Source organism: Argiope bruennichi, chromosome 6, assembly GCF_947563725.1.
Source record: "Argiope bruennichi chromosome 6, qqArgBrue1.1, whole genome shotgun sequence".
Classification (NCBI taxonomy): Eukaryota; Metazoa; Arthropoda; class Arachnida; order Araneae; family Araneidae; genus Argiope; species Argiope bruennichi.
Genome location: NC_079156.1, coordinates 100,156,512 through 100,181,253, shown reverse-complemented (window position 1 = coordinate 100,181,253; position 24,742 = coordinate 100,156,512). Strand labels below are relative to the sequence as shown.

Genomic DNA, 24,742 nt, shown 5'->3' with positions numbered 1-24,742 from the left:
TCAATGCAATGTAAAATATTGAAAAAAAAAAATTTCTACATTAAATTTTAAAATTCAGGCTTTCAGGTGCATAAAGTCGTTTAAGATTCTAATTTGTTGAAGGCGAAAGATTCATCTGGATAACACAGAAACTCATACGAATAAACACGTTTTTACTTTCTCATATACACAGTATAGAGAAAGTATAGTAATCATTTTTTTTAAAAAATCGACCTCGAGATTTTGAATTATTTCCATGTTTTAAGTGTGTGGCGAATTGTGATGTGCGGGAATAGAACCTGGGACATTGTGGTTCACAGCCCAGTAACATGACCATGATACAAAAGCAATTGCTCCGGTAGCGTAGTTATTAACAGGCTTATATGCTATTCACTACAGACTCTCCCTCCAGTGAATCGGAGGTGAGACGAACGATATGGCTGTTGAGTGGTGGTGTATTAGCTGTTGATTCTAATGTGCCTGTACCCATTTGAGTAGCGCCAAGCATTATGGCAAGCGTGTGTGGGTGAGTGGTTGCTGATGCTGCATCAAGTGAGTCTGACGACTTTGAGTTGCTGTGGGTAAATGGCGCCACAACAGCTGTACGAAGGTTGAAGGTTCATCGTCTGAGGTCACCAATGTGGAAGATTGGTATGAGCGAGAATAGTACCTGGGACCATGTGGTTCGCAGCCCAGTAACATGACCATGATATAAAAGCAATTGCTTGGGTAGCATAGTTGTTAACTGGCTTATATGCTATTCACTACAAATGTATCTTAGTTTGAAAAACACTTTTTTTTTTTTTTTTTTGTTTAATATGACAAAGATAACTCAAAAAGGATTTAAGCTGGACGGTTGAAATTTGAAATATGTTCTTTCCACAAAATTTGCTGATTTCTATTAAATTTTGAGTAAAATCTATTCAAAGGAGGTATGTCTGTCCAACTACTCTAATATTAGTTAAAAACATAATTGCAAAATGAAGAAACATAGATAGATAAAATTCATACACCAATTTAACATCCATAGTTTAAACACCTTTCAAATTTAGAACCAAATCCAAATATGGATTGATTATCTGTCGGTTTGCATTTTCAAAAAATAAGTGAACATAATAATTCAAAAACACAATGACTTTAATATATCAAATTGATATGGGAATTTTTAATTACAAGTTCAGTTTTGTGCCAAATTATTATTTCAATCGGTTAAGAAAAACGTGTCTAAAACATAAATTCGATTTTTGGATACTATTAGCGCATGTCAAGGATTAATTGCCAAATAACTCGCCAAGGATGACACGACAGAATTAGTAAAAATACTAAAGTCAAGCCAAAAGTTAACATTTTGTAACTATTGTATGCCAATGCTAAGCAAGACATTTTTTGGCATGGCAAGTTTATTCAATAGTATGCGAGAAAGTTTTGAGGAGACCACTCCGCTGATTTGTAATTGTAGATAATTCTCAAAATATTAGGGAACACATGTCTGTTACAGAATAATTCTTATTTTATACAGACAATTTACTTCATGGCATCATTAAAAGAAAGGAGGGGAAATCAAAAACGTTAACTACAAACTTTAAAAAGCAATGCAATCCTTCTTTTTATTAAAATACATACATACAGAGTTGAAAAATACAATACATATAAATATCATGTCAAGTTCATTCAAAAATTTACTTCAAATGTGGTTATCACTTTCACTGAGACAACATAAAAGTTTGCTGATTAAAGAGATCCATAGTCAAGCTGGCAAGGAATGCGGGAAAACTGTCATGTTGGTGTAAATATGTTTGCATTTTATCAGCTACTTGTTTTGAATACTCAGTTTCAACCAACTGGATCCCTTCAGAATTTATCTGAGGAAGAGAAAGTTTAAAGGTTAATACAGATTTTTATAAGCGTTATAGTATAGAACAATAATTGTTTGGCACATCACAAAATTAATTCAAGTTAATTTGATTAATAATTCATTACACAAGCGATATTTTTGGATGAAGTTCATAACTTCAATAAAATGGTTGATTAAAAAACAAAATTATATTTAAAAAGTTAAAAATTAGTTCAAAGCCTGATGCATTATTACCATCATTCACATTTCTGTTATTTCAACACTTTTTGTTAATCTCCTCAGATATCTTAGGTTACTTACTCACAATACATTAAAATCTCTATGTTAATGAAATCTAATGTTTTCTGTCATTTACACTTTTCAGATAAATCCAGCAAGGAAAGATTGAAGTAAAATAGTATCGTAAGAAACAGAGAAGCCTTAAGTGACAGTAGTATTCATGTATAGATAAAAAAAATACAGGAAATAAAAGAGAAATAATAACAGAAATATTAGAAAAATTAAGAAAGAATTTTAGAAACTATTTCCGATAATCTTTAAGCATTTAAAAGTCAGACAAAAGTCTACGGTATAAGATATAAAAAATAAAAATAAGTTTTGGATTGTTCTATTGAGAGAATACTTTTATTTATTATCTGGAATAAATGTTTCAATATTATAAATACAACATACTAGCTAATAAAATTTTCATGTTTCACAAATAGAAAGAATTTTTATTTTGTACCAGTACTTATATGCTGGTACAAAATACATAAATTATTCAGAAATTATAAATGATTGCCATGATTGTGATTAGGAAAAGAAAAACAGGCAAGCAAAATCAATGTAAATTACAATCTTTTCAAAATCTGTCAATCAAAATCCAAATTGAAATCAAAAGTACATCACTTACTTTGAATAGAAGATAGTCATCTCTGGAATCAGCATATACATGAGATAATTTATAAGTTTCAGCCATAGGAACATCAATTCGATATCCAAGTAATTGATATACAGCTTCTCGAAATTCAGTTGACTTTAGACGAGCATTTTCAAGAATAAATCTAGTTTTCCTTTCAGCAGCTGCCAACTGCTCTTTTAATGCTAATTATTAAAAACATGCCAGATATTAAAAATAAATATTTTTCAACATTTGAGTAAAAACAGCAAAATATTTTTATTTTATATTTTTATAAAATATTTATTAGCTCTATAAAAAAAAATCAACAATATTTTACAACTTTAATAGAAAAACTAAGTAGAAATACACATTAATTTCAGACTTAAAAAAATCCTCATAATAGCATACACGAACATATCAAAATAATATACACATCATTCATAAAAAGAAAAGAAAAAAAATGCCTTTTTTTTAGGGTTTTTTTTTTTCAAGCATGTAAAATTAATTAAAAATACATATACCATTAAATTGCATTATTCATTTAAAGCCCTTTCATCAAATGACAATATTTATGCTAAAGAAGAAATAAATAAAAAAATTTCATGTATCAGCTAATTTTTTATGACATAAATTAATTATTTAATAAAATAAGTGGTTGATATATGTATTAATTATATACAAGTAGTAAAAATTATATTGTTTTTTATTCATAACCACAGTAAACAATATTTTATATTTTACTTTTGAGCCTAGAACATTCAAACTTAAAATAATTATTTTATTTATAATTTAGATTACATATGTGAAGATAGATTGCCTGTTAAGTTTTATAATCATAAAATTGAATTATTAATTATAGTAAAGAGATGATAAACCTTAATCTAAGAATTCTATAAAATAAAACAGAAAATAAAAGTTTCTGTTAGTCTGTCACAAAAATTTGTTCTAAACAATGAAACAGTGGCATTATGCAATTCTGAAATCCCTTTCTACTTCTATGCTATTATCAATTTTCAAAATTAATTCAATTTAATATATTTAATTAAATAATAAACAACAGTGTGGTTCCCTAGCTTTTTGCCAACAGCTTTTTAAATAATTATTGTATGAAATTTATATACTATATTAAAGAATACACAATTAATCTTTTAATGATTTCAATTTAATAGCTGCACAATTTGTTCTGTAATTTTTATTAATTTTAAAGCAAATTTTGCAACAATTCTTTCAATTATTATTATTAAATTCAAACACATTTTATTGTTTCATCAAATCAAAAATTGACATGCTTTTCACAGTGTTAATGTTATGATTAAAAAAAGATTTCTGTTTTTGGATGTTAACTTCAAAGCAGAATTTTTACTACTGCTCTTATTTAACAGCATCCAATCCAATGTGATCATAGCATAAAATGCTTTGATGCTAACTTAATTACTAAATAATATTTGGTTTAATCTTCACAAATTGTTAAATGATCCAACCAGTGTGCAATTTCATTCGAAGTTATTGAAATTTTTTCCGACAGATTGCTAAGGACCTAAGGAGAAAAAGAAGTAAAACCAGGAGTATTCTTCCGATTAAGCACACAAAAACCAAAAAGAAGAGAATAGCATTTAGGTCATAGAAATACAAACAATAATATGAAGAAAATTCCGTTATCATCATAGAAATATTGAGAAAAGAAAAAATGAGATTATAAAGTTTGCCAAATCCGTGCCAGATGGCATAATGAATCTAACTAGCAGCTAGTCATAGGTCAGATTATATGAAAAAGAGTAAATGAAAATCCACAAAAGACACAAACTATTTTATTATTAAGTCTAAAATATTAAAAATACTTTGATTTAAAAGTATTTTTATTCTGAGCAATACTGGGATTATCAACTAGTATTACTTTCAAAATTAACTAACTAAACATTAAAATGAAACTTGGCTAATTCAATGCAGTTATGTTAGTTAATTAACTCAGCACAAGAAACTATTTAGTTATGTTGCAGAATTATCAACCTTTTTTGAAGTAACTAATTAAAACATAGAGCAAAATATTTCACATATTAATGATTTCCATCTATTAAACCATTAATTACGAAATTTTATTTATTATTGTATAAAATAATAGTGTGTTTTTTCCCTTTAATGACAATATAGATAAATATTTCATTACAAGTCCAACTTACATTCAAGAGTTGAATCAGCTCCTTCAGATTGCAACTTCTGCTGCACTTTCATAGTGACATCACTAGCTGCCAAACCTTCTTCTTCTAAAACTTTAACTCTTTTCTTTAATTGATCGTTTTCCTCCTGCAATTTGTTAAAACGCTCCAGATGTCTTTGATTTGCAATATCTAAAGGATTGAAGCGGAGATGCAAAACTTTTTCTCCACTTCCTGAGCTATTTTCTCTATCCTGTAAACATGCAGAGCATTAAATATTTTATTCATAACTATTCAAATTTCATCCATTTTTAGGCATTTTTTTAATTATTGCAATGTCCAAAACCTGCATAAATTCACTGTTACTGAGAGCCAAATGCTGCAAAATATTTTTTTCAGGCCATAGAATAAGCCTATATTTATATACATGTTAGTGACTGCCATACAAAGAAGAAAGCAATGATTTACACCTGCTGCTGTTGAATGAATTAAAAAATACTTATGCCTAATGAAAAATTTCGAAAATGCCCCTAATTAAAAACAGCATCTTTTTTTTAATATTTAATTTAGAATACATATCAATTATTCCTTTCAAACCCTAATGTTTTAATTAATAAAAATTATGTTTGATGAATATTATATAATTATACATATTATATAATTATATAAATAAAAAGATCCAATTAAAAAAGCTCTGAAATTTTGAGTAAAAGGAGGGTAAGAGCACTGCTTGCAAATATATTCCAAGAAGTCAGGTCATTATTCAATAATAATAACAAGAAATTATTAATTTATACAGATATTTTTTTCATTATAAGAAGTGATGGTGAATATAATCAAACAACTGTAATTAATAAATAAGAGTGGACAATATGTCAACACAGTATTAGTATCAAAAAACAAAAAAATAATTTAGAATTTAGAAATTCTTTTTATTATAATAGTAATTTATTTAAATATACAAAAATAAACATCCCCACATATTTAATATGGAGACTAAAAGTTCTTTCAAAATTGTTGTTTCATGTATTAAATATAAAACTGGCAACCAAAAACTAATATGAATTTTACAGAAAGGAAGAATCGGACATCTCATGTCTTTCATAATACATCTTATGCTATTGACAATATCAAATGTAAACAGCTGAATTTCATTTTTAAAGAACATAGCATAAAATTAAATATTTTGTTATTTCAATAAGGTTTATACTAATGATAAAGGGTTTTTTAAATAATAAAAACACATTTCAAAATCTTTTAGAACTGCAATCTTATATGATTTAAAACAGTAATAATTATTTATAATAAAAGCAAATGCATGTGTCTGCAACTTTGTAGATGATATATAAAAAAAATATGTGCACATGGGATGTTGACGTGTATCAAAGTTTTAATTAATCAAAAATTAAGCAAAATAGTTGTATTTTTCAGTGATAAACCTCAGAAATATGATCACATAAATGTTATATTCGAACCATTTTAAAATTCAAAACTTATCTTTTTATTGATGACAGTTTAATTTTATGGATGTTTTATTTTTTGCATTCATCATAACAATGATTATTATTATTGTAATGAAAATTGAACTGTTTTCAATGTTTTTCTACATATTAACATTTTTTTTCCACTGCTAATAGCTATGGAAGATGATTCCATCAATTATTTGCATAATTTAAATGAAAAAAAAAATGAAAAATAATAAATTATAGTGTTGCAAAATACCAATGTACCATTAGATAACAGATGACGTGTATCTAATTTTTTAATGGTATCTAATGCCATAAAACTGGACCTCATTAGGATAATTAATGCACACAATAAACAGAACAGGTGGAAAGCACTTAAAATTATATAACAATTCTTTGTCATAATTTGAAGCTTAAAAATATTTTGCCAACAAAACTCATAAACACCATTTTATATATAGGAAATTTAATTAAAATTAAATAAAACCAATATTCCCAGCAAAAAAAAAATAGTAATAAAATAAAATAAAATTAGTTAGTTTAAAAATAAAACAAAATTTGATAGTTATTCCTTTCAATCATAATTTTATGTTTTCCCATACATATTTCTACACTTTTTAATAATTAATAAGAATGAATAATTACTTACAGTTTCCTGTTTTGATAATTTGCTCTTTAGCTCTTCATTTTCTTTTTCAAGATTGCATATCTTGGATAAAAGTGAAGTATTCTCTTTTTGGAAATCGGATATCTTGGATATAAGTGTGGCATTTTCTTCTCTAAATACATAATATTTTTTATTAGAAAAATATTATCCAATTACATATTTTTCTAGAGGAAATTTTTAAAATTCTTTAATACAATTCACATAAAAGAATATTGGTAAAATTAATTAGCCAAATCAAAAATCACGATTATCAACAATCCTAAGCAATGTTTTTATATTTTGTCTCATCTAACTGCTTATCATTATAAAAAATAACATACATAAAAGAAGACAATAATAAAATATTAAAACATATTAACTACAAATTGCAAAAATCCACTTCTTCATCAAATTGCAGAAATGCAGTTTGTGTCGTTCTTTAAAACTTGTGTAAAATATTGCAAATAAAAAAATATTTTCACAATATTTAAATAAAATGAAATCCTAAAAGAATCATTTTTTCGTAACAAAGGCTTTAAAGACACGGTATTATTTCTTAAAATAACTTCATTAAAAAAACTCTATTAATATTTGAATTATTATATTTAATATTTAAATAATTTGTCACTTGAATATCAAGTAGCACTGTCTACAAAATTGTTTTTGAATTAAAATATTGTGAATATGTAAGTGTAATCATTATCATATAGGTACTAACCACCTAAAACGGCATCAATACTTGACTTATTTTACAATATTAAAAGAGAAATAAAAAACACTTTTTAGGAAATATTTGTATTACAAAAACTGCAAAAGTTATGATAAAAAGTTAACTTATTGAAAAGTCACATAGAAATTATCAGTAACCATAATCAGTTAAAGCTTAATAATTCAGTAAAAGCTAACAACAGAAATTTTAAAAATTAAATTTAACTCTTATCAGGATTTTTTTTTTAAATTCATAATAAATATAAATTACACATTAATAACAAACAAATACTAACAAAAAAATTATATCATCATACCAATAAAACTGGAGAATATTCATTACAATATAAGTATTTAAAAAAAATTTTAGAATTTATTTATATGGTCAAAAAATAATGCTGATATAAAATGTAATATATGGATGAAAATAAATAATTATAAAAGGATATTTGAAAATTTATCATTTAAAAAAACTGTTCCTCTCATGAAAAAAATAGAATTATTTTTCCAGGAAAAGTATTAAATATTATAATGAATAAGTTATGTAATCTTCCTAAAAATGTACTTATACATAAGTCAATTATAATAAAATTAAAAAAATAATAATTTAATTAAATGACAGGAAAAGATTGCCGCTATTTCACTTGTTGCTTTTAAAATACTTCTCAGACGAATATATATGATTTCAATTTTCCATATTTTTATCTGGTTTATAGCAAGATAATTTTACTAAACATGGAACTTACTTCAATTTATTTTCCTCGGGGGCAGATTCTTCTGATTTAAAACCAGCATAATTCTTCAATTTCTCATTAAGAGTATCAATTTCCATTTCACACTGAAAAAAAAAAATAATATGTCTTTAATCTAAGCATGAATCATGACTTATTGTTGATTTGAGAAAATGCATAAGTTATAAATAACATAATATCAATGTTGGCATAAATTATATAAACCTCCTATATGTAAGATAAAATTTATTAGAAATTTATAACATGAGGAAAAATATAGTAAATAAAGTGATCAACATAAAATAACATAAAATGAAATGTAATTTTTCAGTCTCTACCGGGCAAAAATTTCTATAATGCTAAGGAAAAAAGGCTTTATGACTTTCTATTTTCCAAACAAAATCCTATTTCTAGCTTTTAAACTTGTAGTAAATCACATAATTTTTATAAACATTTATAAAAAAACTTTTATGATAAACTTTTCATTCAGTGAGTGATAACTATAAAAAATACAATTAAATTAAAATCGTATTATGATGATAAACAAGAGCAACTTTGGGATGGATAATGGAACTTTAAAACATTAATGTCAAATTTAAAGCAACTATTTCGATAAATTTCATTAAAATTAATTTAAAAACAAAATTAAGTTAATTGCAATGTGAAGGCATGACATAAACCTGGAACAACAAAAGCTAAACATCATAAAAGGGACAAATTTTGCCAAACATAAAGAGAGAAAAGTAAAATAAATATGATTAATAAAATAAATAAATGGATACAAAAATGATAATATATTAAAAATATTGTAGGATAATTGGATAAAAGAAAACAAATCGATCTCAAGAATGATAACATTTGATTCCGAAAACACCGAAAGAGTTGGAAACTATGTAATATGTCATGCCTGCAGGTAAAATTAAATTCACATTTATTTATTAATTATTATTTACTTTTAGGAAGGGGGAATATTGAAAAACAGGTAAAATTTATTATATTAAATTTTTAAATGTCAATATTAAAAGGCTTTTAAAATATATTTAATATTAAAAAATTCAAATTCCTTGCAGTACTTCAAAAATAAAGCAAAAAAAGTCAAAATAATGAATTGGCACATCACAGATAAAAATTGTTCGGAAATAAAATTTCTCATTTCTTAAATATTTTTTTTTAAACTTTGGATTGTACTTCATTTACTAATGCAACGGACCTGAAATAAGATGCTGGGAATTAAACATTAAAATAAGGAGAGATGAACATAATATTTGATCAGACACAACTTCTCCAAACTTTCACATCAAACTAATGGAAGACCATTTGATCTTGATAAATTTAATACACATAAGATCCATTTGCCCAGCAGATTTTTTTCAAGGAATCATATCTCAAATTTGTTATACAAAACTGAAACCAGGATATCAAGAAACTATCAATCAAAACAGTAATCATTATGAAATAGAATTAAAAATAGATATTTCCTGAACCAAACTAATAAAATCTATTTAGAAAGTGCTTAGCTGCTATGACTAAAAATACAAATGAACTTAACCAAATTAAAAATAAATATTAAGTTTAAATGCAAAAAAGAATCCAAAAAGAAGGAAATGATGAATCCAGCCTGAAGACTTTTTCAAGTGTCACCCTCAGGCAGAGATTCAAACCAGAGATTTTTTTGTGTGAGGGTTTTGACTTTCGTCCAAAAACCAAGTCATTTTGATGATACCAAGACCATAATATCGAATTATTTTGAGACTAACAAGGACAAACATAACATTTTTAAATTATACAGTTTAAAGAGATATAAAAAATGCATCTGTGGACATCTTGGAGTATGTAATGTTTTATTTTTAATTAAATAATAATCTTATACAATAACTGTATTAAACAATATGAATACCTTCTCTAAAGCTTTCTTGTATTCTGCATTCATTTCTTCCAGATGACTTATCTGTGCTGCATTTAATGCAACACCAGAGATAGTCGCTTCACCTAGATATGAGTCAAGTAATTTTCTACAGTTGTCTTTTTCCTGCGAAAGAAAGTGTTGTAAAAAAATGTTTGAAAAATATTTCATTATTCCTAATATATTATTAGTGATAACATTAAATGTACAAAAATGAACAGCAGCAATTTTCATAATTGTGTTATTTCTGTGCTGAACATTTTTTTTTTATTTGTATATACAATTAATTCTCTTCAAAAACCAGCTGCTCATTGAACTTATTAATTATATTGATTCAGATAAACCAACAGATTTAAAATTTTCAAAACATTTGAATAAAGATATTTTTGTATTCTATATTAATAATTTGGAATTAAAGGAACTAGTGAAGTAATTAAGTTGCTGAGTAAAATAAATCGTTATTTCTGAAAGATGGTTGACAAAAATTGAAATTCTTAAAATATGATTTTTATAAAGCATATAAAATATTCAAAACTGTGAATCTTTACATACTTTTTAGATAAAATCAACTATTACCAAGATCAAAAACGAGATTCATATGGATTCACAATCAAATGGTAAAAAAAGATAATATTCAGTTATATTAATTCAAAATTTGAGGTTTGTCAATGGGTACCTTAAATCTAATGTTGACAGAAATGACAAAGAATACATTATCCAATGTCATTACACTCACATAATAATTTAAAATTATTGTTACATTATTGAAAGAATTTGAAATGCATTATAATTTTTTTAAATTGGCAAAAAAAAAATTTAATATTATTTAGAACAGTAAAAAAAACAATAATTTTAATAAATTGGGACAACATTAGAAAGTGCTTAAAAGCAATCAAACTTTGCATGGGGGGGTCAATTTTATGATTAGATACTAAATTATTTATTCTATTTATATGTTCCCCAACAAATAAAATATTTCATTTTATTTATTGGAGCTATTTGAATTTCTTGAAAGATCACTTTGGCAAATTAAGATTAAAATCCTTTAATTTCACAAAAACCTTTTAATATCTAGCTTTATTAGAGATTTTCTGGCATTTAATTAATCAGTAAATTTTTCATTAGTACAAAACAGTAGAAGTAAGCCTGAAAAACATAAAACTCAAGCTGTGCTATATATATATATATATATATATATATATATATATATATATATATATATATATCAGCTATGAATTAATCTATTTCAACACACTAATTCTTTCACTAATATTAAACATATAAATATGAAAAATCAACTAATTCATTAATTTCAATATGAAACACACATCTAGAAAAATAGCAAAGAACTTTAAAATTTAAAACATTTAAAAGCATAAAATTTAAATACCTTGCTTAAGAAAAGGATTTTTCTTTGGAAACGTTTTACAACCGATTCCATACGTGATGAGTTTAATTGTGCTTGTTCTAACTTGCAGTTAAGGGATTTAATTATTTCTTCTTTTTCATGGATTTGCTTCTCTAGAGTTTCACAGCTGCAAAAAATAAAATTAAATAAATACATAAGAGAACTTATGAATACATATTACTAATATGCAAATATTAAATAACATTTTACCATACATATTATTATTTTAAATACTAATTCATATTTTTGAAAATTTATCAAGAATAAAATGCTATTAATGATAACATTACTGCTTTAAGAGGTAATGTGCTGTTAATAACATAATGGTTCAAAATATAGAAATATAGCTATAAAAAACATTTCTTGACAAGTAGATAGTTTGCAAATATGTCTAATTTTATGCATTTTTATAACTTATTTATAGCAAAATTATGCACAGTGAGAACTGAAGTAGATAACCTATAAGAAATAAGATATGGCATGACCATATTCCAATACCAAGTGCTATAAAAAGTTGTATAATACAAATGAAATTAAAAATTTTCTTTTTAAATAAAACGTTTTATGCCACAAAATCTGCATTATTTACCACAAATTTAGTCATTATTAAATATAGTAAAGTGAAAATTATAAGCAAATAATATTGAATAGTCATTGAGAATTGAATCAATTCATTTAAAAAACAAGCAGTAATTTGACTGAATTAATAACAATTGTATAAAATATATATAAAAATATAAAAAATTAATGGAGATTTAAATCTCTAGATTCTAAATTTGTAGTATGATAATGATTTATCTATTCTTTTTATTATTTTTATAAATTTACACTTTTTTATAGCAGTAAAAATGTGCACACAAAAATCGTATTTAAAATTGTTAGGATGCATAGGTATATAAATGCAATAACTAAAATAATGAAAAGTTTAGTTGTAAAGTATACATAAACATAATTTAAAAAATTCATAAACATTAAAGAAATATTGTCAGAAAATAATTTGATATTGCAGAAAAACTATTTTTTAACCATCATTATTTTAAAATGTTACAAAAATGTTTTTGAGGAATAATAACAGGCATAACTCAGACTCAGAATTATAAAAAAAAAAAGCTCAACTTCATAAAATAATGAATAGGGCCAAATATAAACACCAAGTAAAAAGAGTATCATTAATTAAACAATAAAATGAATAACTTTTTAAAAAGTATTTGAGATATAATAAATATTGTACAATTATTACATAAAAGAAAAATAATGGAACTCATGAATAATAGAATTTGATTCTGAAAATGTAATAAGAAAAGTTGATTAATTTTTAAAAAATCAAAATCAAAAATTTTGATTAATTTTTTATTAAAAATATAATTAAAATTTTGAAAGAAAACCTTTTTTAGTGAGTTATTACCAAGGAAAGAACTAATTATTATTACCCAAGAAATAACTATTTGGCAAATCTGATACCTTCCAATTATCTGTAGTATAAAATCTGGTGTTCTTTTTTTTTTCCATCATTCATTGCCCAATTTACAAATAATTCACCAGCCTATAAATATTATCATGCATAAAAAAAATGATCAGCAACTTTTCATAATTCTTTCGCTTTTTCCTGAAATTCTATGATCAATCACTATTTCAGGCATGTCTTAAAATTTTGTTACACTTTGCAAATATCTATCCTGAGCAATAACTTATTTTTGTGTGTGTGCTGTATTTAATTTTAAATAGAATGCAAACTTTTATTCTCTCTTCTAATTAAAAAATTAATTGCATTTCAGATAATTAATATCATAATTTCAACTTAAAAGAATAAGGATAATAGGATTAAATATAAATAATGTCACCAAAATTTTCACAGAACTATTATTTATTAACAGAGTTATTTTTAAATTGACAACAAAAGGAAATATAATTCTCATAAAGATAAATTATCAAATAAAAAATGTAATGAACTTTCACAGCATGACTTAAATTTTAATTGAAAATAAGAAAAACCAAGTATATGAAGTTCAGGAAGCAAAACTATAATTAACATAATTTGAACATGAAAATTAAAGAAAAATTTCTTAAGGTACTAATTAGAAGATAATTATATATTTCAGATTAAAACATTAAATTATAATAATATATATTTTTTAATTTTGATAAACATATAGGGAAAATACTAACTGAGAAGTCAGGTGAGACAACTTATTGGTCAATACAGCTTCATTCTGCTGATACTGAGATAATTTTCTAGAAAAGGCAGATGGTGATCTGAAATGAATGAAAATGAATCATACGTTTAAAAGAAATAACAAAATATATTTTATTTATCTTTATGTAATGAATCATCTGCAACAAGAATTTTTTTATTCAGATATTCTAATAATGATTATATATTCATTTACAAAGAATTTAGTATGATAACAAGTTCAATGCCAGCAAAAGAAATTTTGTTTAATTCATACAAACAATATCAAATAATTTTAAGCAAAATCCACTGAGACACTGTTTTTAAACATTCATTGTAACAGCTTATGAAAGAACAAGGGAATTTAATAAAGTTCACTTGCTTTACTTATCTGGTTTTTTTATTCACTATAATTATACATAAAGAGAGAGAGTGAGAGATAAATAGATAATTTTAAAAATTTTATGGACATTATCAACTTTGCATTTATTTACATACAGAATTTCCAGATATATTTATATTTCTAAAAGATGAGAAGAAAAATCCTATATCAATCTTTGTGTTGATATGGAAACTCTTTTTATACAGAGTGTTCATTCTACTCAAAGTCAAATAATTAATTTCCAAAAATTAGAAATAAGGATATATTTGCAATTGAACAATGTTTTTAATTATTTGACACAATAAACATGCTCCCAAAATAAAATGACAAAGTCTAAATTTTTATATAATCCTCTGCTTCTATTAATCATAAATAGTAAAAATATTCTTTACGTATGAATATTTTTAACAAAAAAAAGTTCTGGGCTTCTGTAATAAAACAGACGAAATTATGCAGCATTAAATATCATTATTTTAAATGATTTTATAATATTTAAACAACCACCACAAATGACATTTCCTCAATGTGACCGTTGATTGGTCTAAAATAATTAACTTTAAAATTCATAATTCTATCTTTACAATTCTAGTTCTTTACAAAAGAGTAGAACAAGTCTTTGTAATTTTTTCAACAAATAAATTAATTGCTTTAAGCAACATAAAATAAAATTCCTTATAATATTTAAATATTATGTATACTATTATGACAAAAAAATTTTAACTCCTTATTTATAAGAAGTAATATAAATTACAAAAATTATAATCTGTAGTTGATGTTTCATTAATTCTTACTGCAATAGAAATTCTCAGAAAACTGCAAGTTGTTTAATAAAAAGAAATAAATCATGATAAATTCACCTATTACTCTTAACTTTTGTTCCATGAATCTTTTATCTAACTGCAAGATTTTTTTTTTTTTTTTTTGGTTTAACTAGATTTCTTATAGCACATATTTCCCCAACATAGAAATTTTCAAATATAAAAAAGAAATTAGCCTTAAAAAGAGATATAAAATGCAGAATGAAAAATAAAGACATGATAAAAAGTATGATGCTTCAATAAGTATGATAAGAATTGAATATTTCTTTGATAGTTTAATTCTTTTAAGTATTCTTTAAGCTCAAAAAGTTAATTTATTGCTTTTAATAAAAAATTTAAGAAAATGTTGAAATTAATATTTTTATATATTGAAATTTCTCAGCATATAGTTACTTGTTGTTTTTGTTTATTTAATCTCAAGAATCTTCAAATTAAAAGTAATTTATTAAGATATTTTTTTGTTTATATGTTCTTCTTTTACATTATCTTGTGTTCAGCAGTAGAATACTATTCCATCATAGAAACTATAGGAATTCAATGAACAATATGGGGCCTTTTGAGATGCACACTAAAACTTGATTTTAAAAAACATAATGAAAAGTTTAAAATCAATAAATACTTGTAAGGTGAAGATTTGTCGTCAAATAACTCTTCCCACTGGCTAATTCTTGCTTTCAGTTGCTCATTTTCAACTTGTAATTTGGCAACTGCAACACATTTTCTTTCTGCTTGCGACAATTTCTCCTGCAAGCTCCACATTTTTTCTTGATATAACATAACGTTACTCTCCCTTTAAAAAAAAAATATTCATAAAATTCAAATGAAAAAAATTTCAAAAAGATAAGTAGTTCCAATAAAAACACATAAAATTGATATATCTATCACACTTTTCTTAAATATCATTTCATGTTTTTCATTTATAAAAAACAGAAAAAAAAAAGACTAAAAAAATCATTTTAAAAAATTCTAATCACACTAAATTGAAAAACATCCTAAAACTTAAACTCGATAATCAATATCCATTCAGTTTGGAATTCCTTTGTTCCTATCAAATTACAGAAAAAGCACATAAAAATTTATAAGTCAAATCAATTAAGCACTATAGATATTTTTACAATATTGAAACTAACATTATAAATTAAATTATTCCCTACAATGCTTGTGTCTTTTCATTTAAAAAAAACCAATATGCTAATTCAAAAAGGCATCATAAAATTCAAACTAAGTGCAATAAACATGATACACACCATCAAAAATTTAAATATAAACTTTTATTCTAAATTTATATTAATTTTTAAAAGACTCAGAAAATAATTACTATCACATATTAAATGATCAAAAATGGTAAAGAATAATCTAAACCAGGATATTGTTATGGATCACCGGATTCGTCTGTAGTGGGTGTATGGTGTGAAAACACAATCAGCAGGCCTCAGTAGATAACAATGACAATCTTTATTTACATGAAGAACACGAGTACACAGACGTGGCAAATACAAAGACGATCATTATATACAGCCGAGACGAACACGCAGCAGTACACTACAACGCACAGTAGCCCACAAGTGGTATTTGACCACAGCACACAAATCTGTCGGATAAAATCCAGCAGGAGAAGGGATCCTCGGAGCTTCGCTCTACGATCTCTCCAAACGGCTGAAATTCTCACTGTCCCTTGCTTTAGCTGTACCCAACTGCCGATTCACTACTACACGACTGGATACTCCTCACCGGACTCGATGCTGCTTCCACAATAGACAACAGGACTCGATACACTTCTCAGTTCAGCACTAGCTTGAGCTCCACACAAACGCTGGCACTCCAGCCGTTGCTTAGCTATCCTTTCGAAGACTTGTTACTTGTCTACGACTCCGATTACGCTTCCGATCTGCCGTCCTTTTACAGTTCCCGAGAGGCGGGCGAGAATCTTCTAGGCCAGTCAGGCGTATCTCGGTTCCTAATGGACGGATCGTTAATATTCTCGATGTTTCCCAGCATTATCTATTTTGTCGCTGAAGTCGCCGCCAGGTTCTGGGATCACTGGCTCGGCACCCGAGTAGCATCCAATAAGATGATTGCAAATCGATCTTTCCGGTGATAGAACTAACCGTGTTGGGAAGCAACTTTACAGGCTTATACCAATATCTTTAATTGTTACAATAAAAAATATTATAATTAAGAAATTTTTCATATACATGCTTTTTTTTTCAGAATCTTCAAATAAATTTATATATATATATATATAAAAAGAATTAAGGGAGAAAAAAAGATTTCACATAAAAAAGCTGATTAAATTTTTTTAAAGTAATTATATCTCAATGAATTTCTATTTAATTATCATTAATAAACACTTTATCTTATTAATGTATTTTCCAGCATTGGGTCCACATCAACATATATATTAAAAACATAATAAATTATAATGGGTAAAAAATAAAATTAAATAAATAAGTTGGATAATGGTAAATAAAAATTTTACAAACCACCGGTGATATGATCAATATTGAAAAGAAAGGAGCCACAGCAACCAAGTGTAAGGGTGAAGACAAGAGTTTTTCTGATCAGAGTGTTCTGGGTTCAAAAAAAGACATAACAAATTCTATTAAAGATTCATTTTGTACATAGGACTGGGGCACATAACAGCTGACATTGTGGATCAAAACTTTTCACAGTAGTATGGAGTGGAATTTGAAAAGGGGATGACAGATCAAGTATGTTAGTCATCTCATCAAATTTACAAGATCCATCAAGAAAATGTTCTCATAAATAGGATATCACTCTCTATAACTAAACTACTAAGAGAGTTATACAATATAGAGTTTCATAAAATACAAACAGGAAAAACAATTTACTTGTATTTGGCAACCTCTTCTTTTAAAATACGATTTTCTTTTTGCAATTCATTAAGTGATTTCAGATCATTTTGCCGGCTAGCGATTATTAATGCTGCATCTTTATTAGCTTCAATTTTATTTTCCAGCTCCTATAAATAAAGTTTTAAAAATTCAAAATATAAATATAAAATATTCTCAGTTTTTAAAAAAATCGGCATTTGTGTCATTTATTAAAAGATGTGAAACATTAATAACTGGTTACTTTTATTTTAGCTTGAGCTTCTTTCAATTCTTCTTTATAAGAGTTACATAAAGCAACTGTCTCAGCCATTTCACTATTTTTTCTAGATGAAGAGGGAAATAATTTAATATGACAAAACACTAATACTATTTTTATCATAGTTTTAAAACCTATATAATTTATGGACACCTTTAGTCAAAGTGCTAGAAATCTAAAATATACAGAAAAATGCAATTCCTTATTGTTTTAAAAATCATCAAAAATTATAAATTTAATATAGAATGATTAAAGATAGCAATCAAAGTAAGATCATCAAAAATAAAGTTTTATAAGGTAATTATAAAACTATTTATTTTTGATGATAATAAAACTGTATGAACTATATTATTGATTATTAATATTGAGTTTAATCACATTTAATATTGATCCAATAAAGAATGGAAGGATTCTAATTTATTGCTTATGATAGTGTGAAGATTAAGGTGCCAAGTGTCATATACATATAAATATGTCATATACATATCAGTGTCATATACAAATTTGCATCAAACACATTTAAAAAGTAAATAAAAGACTTACCAGTGAATTCTAGACTTTTTAAATAATTTGCTTTGTTTTTCAAATTATTAAAAATTTCTTATTTTCTAGTATTTCTACATAAATTATTACAAAGTACATATCTAGGCAAGAAATATTTCATTAATGCTGAGATCATATTGTGTGCGTGAAAGAGGTAATTACATTAGTTTTATTCTGCAAAATGTATGAAAAAAAATGTATATTAAATTTGTTAATGTAAAAAATTAACTGCATAGTTTGGCTGTAAGAATGTTAACAGAAAAGTATCCAAAATTCATAAAAAAATATTTTTAAAAAATCAGTGCATTCATTAATCAATACAGATGAAAATAGGAAATTATTAAAAACATATTTACTTTTTAAGACTTTGGATGTATTCTTGTGATTTCTGTACCTCTTCAGTCAGCATACTAACTTTTAATTCAAGACTAATGAAATTAAAAAGTTAACATATTAATCTAAAATACATAATTATAAAAATCAAATATATATTGAATGACAATAAGAAAATTTCATATCCATCATGAAAGAAAAAAATGTATGCATTAGATTTAACTTTTTGAAAATCTTATATTGTAAATACCAATACAACTTCAAAAAAATGTTATCAAAGTTCCTCTCAGAAGCTACATGAATCAATAGATTTCATTTACTCTACATAATCTTTTCATTCTTAATATCAAGCAAATATCTCAAGATTCATAAAACAAAGATCAAGCTTTTTTCAAAACATAAAAGGTTAAAAACAATTTTTAAAATAGCATTCAGTCCCCTTCCTTCTTCACAAAATAACAAACAAAAAAAAAGAAAAGAAAGAAAAAGAGAGAGAGAGAGACTCCTTTATTTTGAAGACAATGACATCATCAATATGAAACTTAAGTACAAATAAATACAACAAAAAAATTATTAGTTTATATAAACAAAAAGTAACCTATTCATAAGACTAAATAAACATAAAAAAATTATTATAAAACACATAATTAAGAAATTCATTGTATAAAATATATATCTTAAAAATCTTTTGGAAACTGATATAAGCATTGGCTATACAATGACTAAAGATATCAAATACCAACTGCATAACTACCGATGAAACTTGAAAATATTACCTTATCCATCTTTGCTAGATTATATTAAATTATTAAAGCACGAATATATTTATTAATTATTATTGATATAATAGATAGAATCTTGAATAACAGTAAGTAGGATGTGAATGCACAGATTCAAAGCTTATAGTATATATAAGAGAAGAATTTTGAAATTTTTATAAAGAAAAGAACTAGTAAGTTATTTTATAATATCTCATTCAAAAATGCTAATCTTCCCTAATGATTACAAATTGCTACATTTAAAAAAATATATTTATCAATATAGTTTATCAGAATACATAGGTTCCAAATACACAATGAAGTGCCAAAGAAACTGGCACGTCAATCTAATATCATGTAGAGACTGCAGAGGTGTCACAACATGATATGGCATGGATTCAACTAATTTGTGAAGATATTCTGCAAACAGTTCACACCATGATTCCTTCCACAAAGCCATGGGAGTGCGAAGTGGTGGAGATCTCTTAGGACAGCACGTTGTAAAACAACCCAGATATGCTCAATAATATTCATGTAAGGGGAATTAGGTGCCCGAGAGAGGGAACGAAATTCAGAAGAGTGCTCCTCAAATCATTTGGTAGCTACTGTAGACCTGAGGGTTGTGCATTAGCGTGTTGGAATTATCCACATCAGAATACACATAAGAAATGAATGGATGCAGGTAGTCAGAAAGGATGTTAAGGTACAAATTACCTGTCATGTCCAAGTCTGGTCTGACGACATGACCGAGTATCAAAGGTCCCAATTCATGCCAACTGCACATCATAGAATCTTCACTAGCTTAAACAGTTCCTTGTAGGCATGAGGGATACATGGATTCAAGGGGTTTCCCCCACACACGTACACTGCCATCTGCCCGATACATTTGGAAACGTGGTACGTCAGACCAGACAACTTTTTCCAATCATTAAGAGTCTAATGACGGTGCAAACCCAGGCAAGGCACAGAGCTTTGTGCTTCTGAGTCACCAATAGTACAAGAGATGGTCTATGGCTGCGAAAGCCTATATTAATTAGGGTACATTGCACAGTGTGTAGGCTGACACTTGTTGATGGGTATGCATTCAAATCCGCAGCAATTTGAGGAAGTGTTGAATGTCTATCTCGTGTATCCTGTTCTGTCAAATTCTATTACTGGAAACCTAATATTCGCGGTACAACCTTGAAATGGTTGTGCATGAAATTCTGAATTTCATCGCTACTTCGGAAATACTGTGCCCCAAGTCTGGAACACCGACAATTAGACCCCATTGAAAATCACTTAAATCTCGATACCTTGCCATTGTAACAGGAAGAATCAATGAAAAAGTCTCCTCAGCACCTGCTGTCTTATATATGCACTGTTGACAGCATTACGTTACGCTGATTGGTTGAACACCTAGATTATTTGCATACGACCGGTTATACCAATTTTTCTGGCTCTTCAGTTATATACATTTATGAATATAGTTCATTAGAACATATCTAAATAAAAAGAGACAATATCTCTTAATAAAGGCTACAACTCTTTCAATTGAATATGCAATAAATAGTTAGTCTTGCAAGAGCTAGTTTCTAAATGATAGTCATAGCAAATGGTTCAAATACATCAATATCTGATAATATAAAATATTATTTTATTTTATTTCATAACAGATAAAACATTAAACAGTAAAAATTAAAACTTAAAAAAAAAAATTAAAGCCATAATAGACAATAAAATAGAGTAAAAAGAAAAAAATATCCTTAAAACTCCCACAGATTAATAAACGTAATAAAGCAAAAAAAAAAGATATTTGATTTACAAAAACATCAATATGTAACTATTTAATAAATTGAACCGATTTAAAATTATTACTAAATGGTACAAATATACAGAATGAAAAGAAAAAAAATCTAATATATATATATATATATATATAAATGGAGAGAGAGAGGGAGAAAGACAAAAATGACAAAATGGAGAATTTATTTCTTGATTCCACAGACATACATTCATCAGTTCAGTAAGCCCTCAAAAGAAATATGATAGTATGCAATGGGTACTGAAATAGGATTATCATTCCCTGTGTTTTCTCTGTATGTATAAGCAATATAAAACGAAACACACAAACAGCACTCGTGCTAGTTATAATATAATAGTACTCCTCTAATTTTTATCAATGGAAAAAAGAAAGAGAAAGTAAGCATCAATTTAACATTACCTGAAATAATATATTAAATAAATCTTTATAATTACATAAAGGGAAAAAAAAAAACAATTTCTCTTTATGTATTGCCTAAAATTATGCAAGGACAAAACTCACGCAGGTATTGATCACTTACTTCATGCTCTCTATTTTAAAAATTGCAGATTGGGATGAAATAAAACATAAAAGAAGAATCTTACTACCATGATAAAACCATTTCATGATAACAAAAAGAAGTGCACAGATTTTTTTTTTTTCCCCTAATAAAAAAAAATAATTTTATTAAGTCAAAAAGCACCAATTTCTGCAGAATTTTCAATAAACAGTTTCATTTTTTTTTTTTTTTGCAACAACTTAATTTGAAAAGCTGTTTTGAGTTTGTTGGAATCTTTTTTTCTTTCACTTTCCCAAATAGCAATTTGCATTTGGTTTTTCTAAAGTATCTCTTATATATCTCACATGCACTAACTTGTGAGATATAAAATATCTCCCATGCACTTATCTTACACCCTGAAGCAAATCTCTTGAGATTGGAATATATAAGACACCTCCATCATACACAGTTCTTAGACAAATTAAAGAATCTTTTTTCAGATTTTCAATAAGTATATTGATGCTAAATTCATCCATAGATGCACTGTCCTGTGACAATACAAAGATTATTTTTAAGACTTTCCGAAAATCTGAAAATTCTTTGGGACTCAAAATATTAGAATAAAAATCATCTGAATGAATTTCTTCATTAACTTAATCAAGCATCATCATCCAGGAAAATTTCAAATTGGATCTTCGTATATTTCAAACATGCAATGAAAATTTGTGCTTTGGAATAAAGTTGAAGCAAATCAACCATTTGCCTTTCACAAAATACTGCATTGTTTCTCGAAAAGTATTAAGTTAAACAAGAAGCAGCTTTTAAAAAAGCAATATTTTGGGGCATGCATTCAATTTCTCCTTTTTTTTTTTTTTTTTTTGTCGTATTCTTTCCAAATATAAAATACTCTGCTGAAAAGATTTTTTTTTTTTTAGTTTTTAGTTTTAGTAACTTTACTAGCATTCAAGCAGACTGTAGTCACTAGTCCAATATCTTTTTTTTTTTCCCCTTTATCTAGGAAATAGATCTATGCAAGGGAAAACAGAAATAAATAGCAAAAAGATAAGCTTCCCTAGTTTAACAGCCACAAATGGTGTAATTTTATTTTTAGTGCTATGGCAACAAGTTATTAATCTTGCAATAGTTGACTAGATTTGCAATTTTAAGATGAAATAAAACTAAGAAATTTAAAATTCTCTGCACTTTTCTGGTTTTTAAGGAAAATTTTTAAATTTCCTGATTTCTAGAGGTTTTTTAAATTCTCTGTATTTTTCTGATGCCATGCAAACTGTATGCTCTTTTATATTAAAAAAAATTACTAAACAGAATACTGATTTTTAATATAGCAAAATGTGGGGAAACATTGGTAAAACTAATTTGTTTAAATATAATTATGACATGGCTTTTCATTTTGACTCTTAAGTTCACAATAACCAATAAAAACTAAGCTAGACAATATATGGAAAAATAAATTGTGAATAATTATACCAATTAAAAAATTCAAGGCACAATGAAGAATATAATCTTAATGTACTTAAAAGTAATAGAAGGTTTTTATGTGTGCATGTGTGTGTAAAATTTTGTTTTATACAGCTGTAATTGACAGGCTGTGCAATAAATGTATTTAAAATAACAACAATATTTAATTACATAGCCTTAAGTTGCTTAATAAAATATATAATATGTTACACAATATATGATTAATCATTCCCAAGACCATTATTAGCCTTCTATGTACAGTTATTTTTAATTGTCACAGTAAGAGTGATGTCTGACATTAAAAATAAAAAACTCAGATAATAAAGAAACAACAAACTATAACAAGTTTTAAGAAATTAAATTTTAGTTATGTTTCATAAATAAATAATAGTTGACAAAAATAGTTTAATGAATATTCTTCGTGAAATTTGATATATAATTTAAATATGCATGAGAAAAGAAATTTTATAAAAATTTAAAAACATCTGTAGAAAAATTTAAACTTTTATTAATCAAATTCTACACATATTTTAGAGAAAAAAAATATGAAATTTAAATTTTTTTTCCAATAAAAAATGCTTATATATGAATAATTTTAATAACACTGGATAGCAAAATTATTATATCAAACTTTGTATGAACATCAGTTTCTAATTGCATTAACTAAATTTTTAAAAGTACATTATTTAAAGTAATAAATATAAAATTAAACAATTCATAATCTACAAACCTTCCAATCTCCATATGCAATTTACGAATAGCTTCAGTTTTTTCACTTTTTACCTACATAAAAATTAAAATTACATGCATGTTAATTACACACTTTTTCTTTCAAATCATATTTCTGATATTTAAAAGAATTTTAAAATGTAAGCATGTTTTAATGAAATAAAAAAAAATGTTTCATAATATTTTTCGAAATATATAATAAATTTAAATGAAGTCCCTATTCATTTATACGAAATAAAATAATAAATTAAATAATAAATGGTAATTTATCACTTAAGATTTTAGAATGCAAAGAAAATAATTTCGAAATTAAGTCATACTGAGAATATATTTTATATATACTGAGAATGTATATGCATACTTACTTTCCCACACATGCAAAATAAACTATAATGAACAAAAAGTGAA

General features: G+C 25.8%; 1 protein-coding gene across 1 annotated transcript in view; it reads right to left on the bottom strand.

Moving 5' to 3' along the window:
- Positions 1-1,560: 1,560 nt before the first annotated feature.
- Positions 1,561-24,742, bottom strand: part of LOC129972946 (mitotic spindle assembly checkpoint protein MAD1-like) — a 29,653-nt gene continuing 6,471 nt past the window's right edge. The window contains exons 4-16 of the mRNA XM_056087271.1: positions 24,336-24,388; positions 19,110-19,181; positions 18,196-18,277; positions 17,952-18,082; positions 15,719-15,889; positions 13,896-13,982; positions 11,712-11,856; positions 10,316-10,447; positions 8,434-8,525; positions 6,983-7,112; positions 4,892-5,120; positions 2,727-2,917; positions 1,561-1,841 (exon numbers count right to left, since the gene is read on the bottom strand). Coding sequence (XP_055943246.1) covers positions 1,683-1,841; positions 2,727-2,917; positions 4,892-5,120; positions 6,983-7,112; positions 8,434-8,525; positions 10,316-10,447; positions 11,712-11,856; positions 13,896-13,982; positions 15,719-15,889; positions 17,952-18,082; positions 18,196-18,277; positions 19,110-19,181; positions 24,336-24,388 — 1,674 coding nt within the window. The 3' untranslated portion in view covers positions 1,561-1,682. The remainder of the gene's footprint in view (positions 1,842-2,726; positions 2,918-4,891; positions 5,121-6,982; positions 7,113-8,433; positions 8,526-10,315; positions 10,448-11,711; positions 11,857-13,895; positions 13,983-15,718; positions 15,890-17,951; positions 18,083-18,195; positions 18,278-19,109; positions 19,182-24,335; positions 24,389-24,742) is intronic.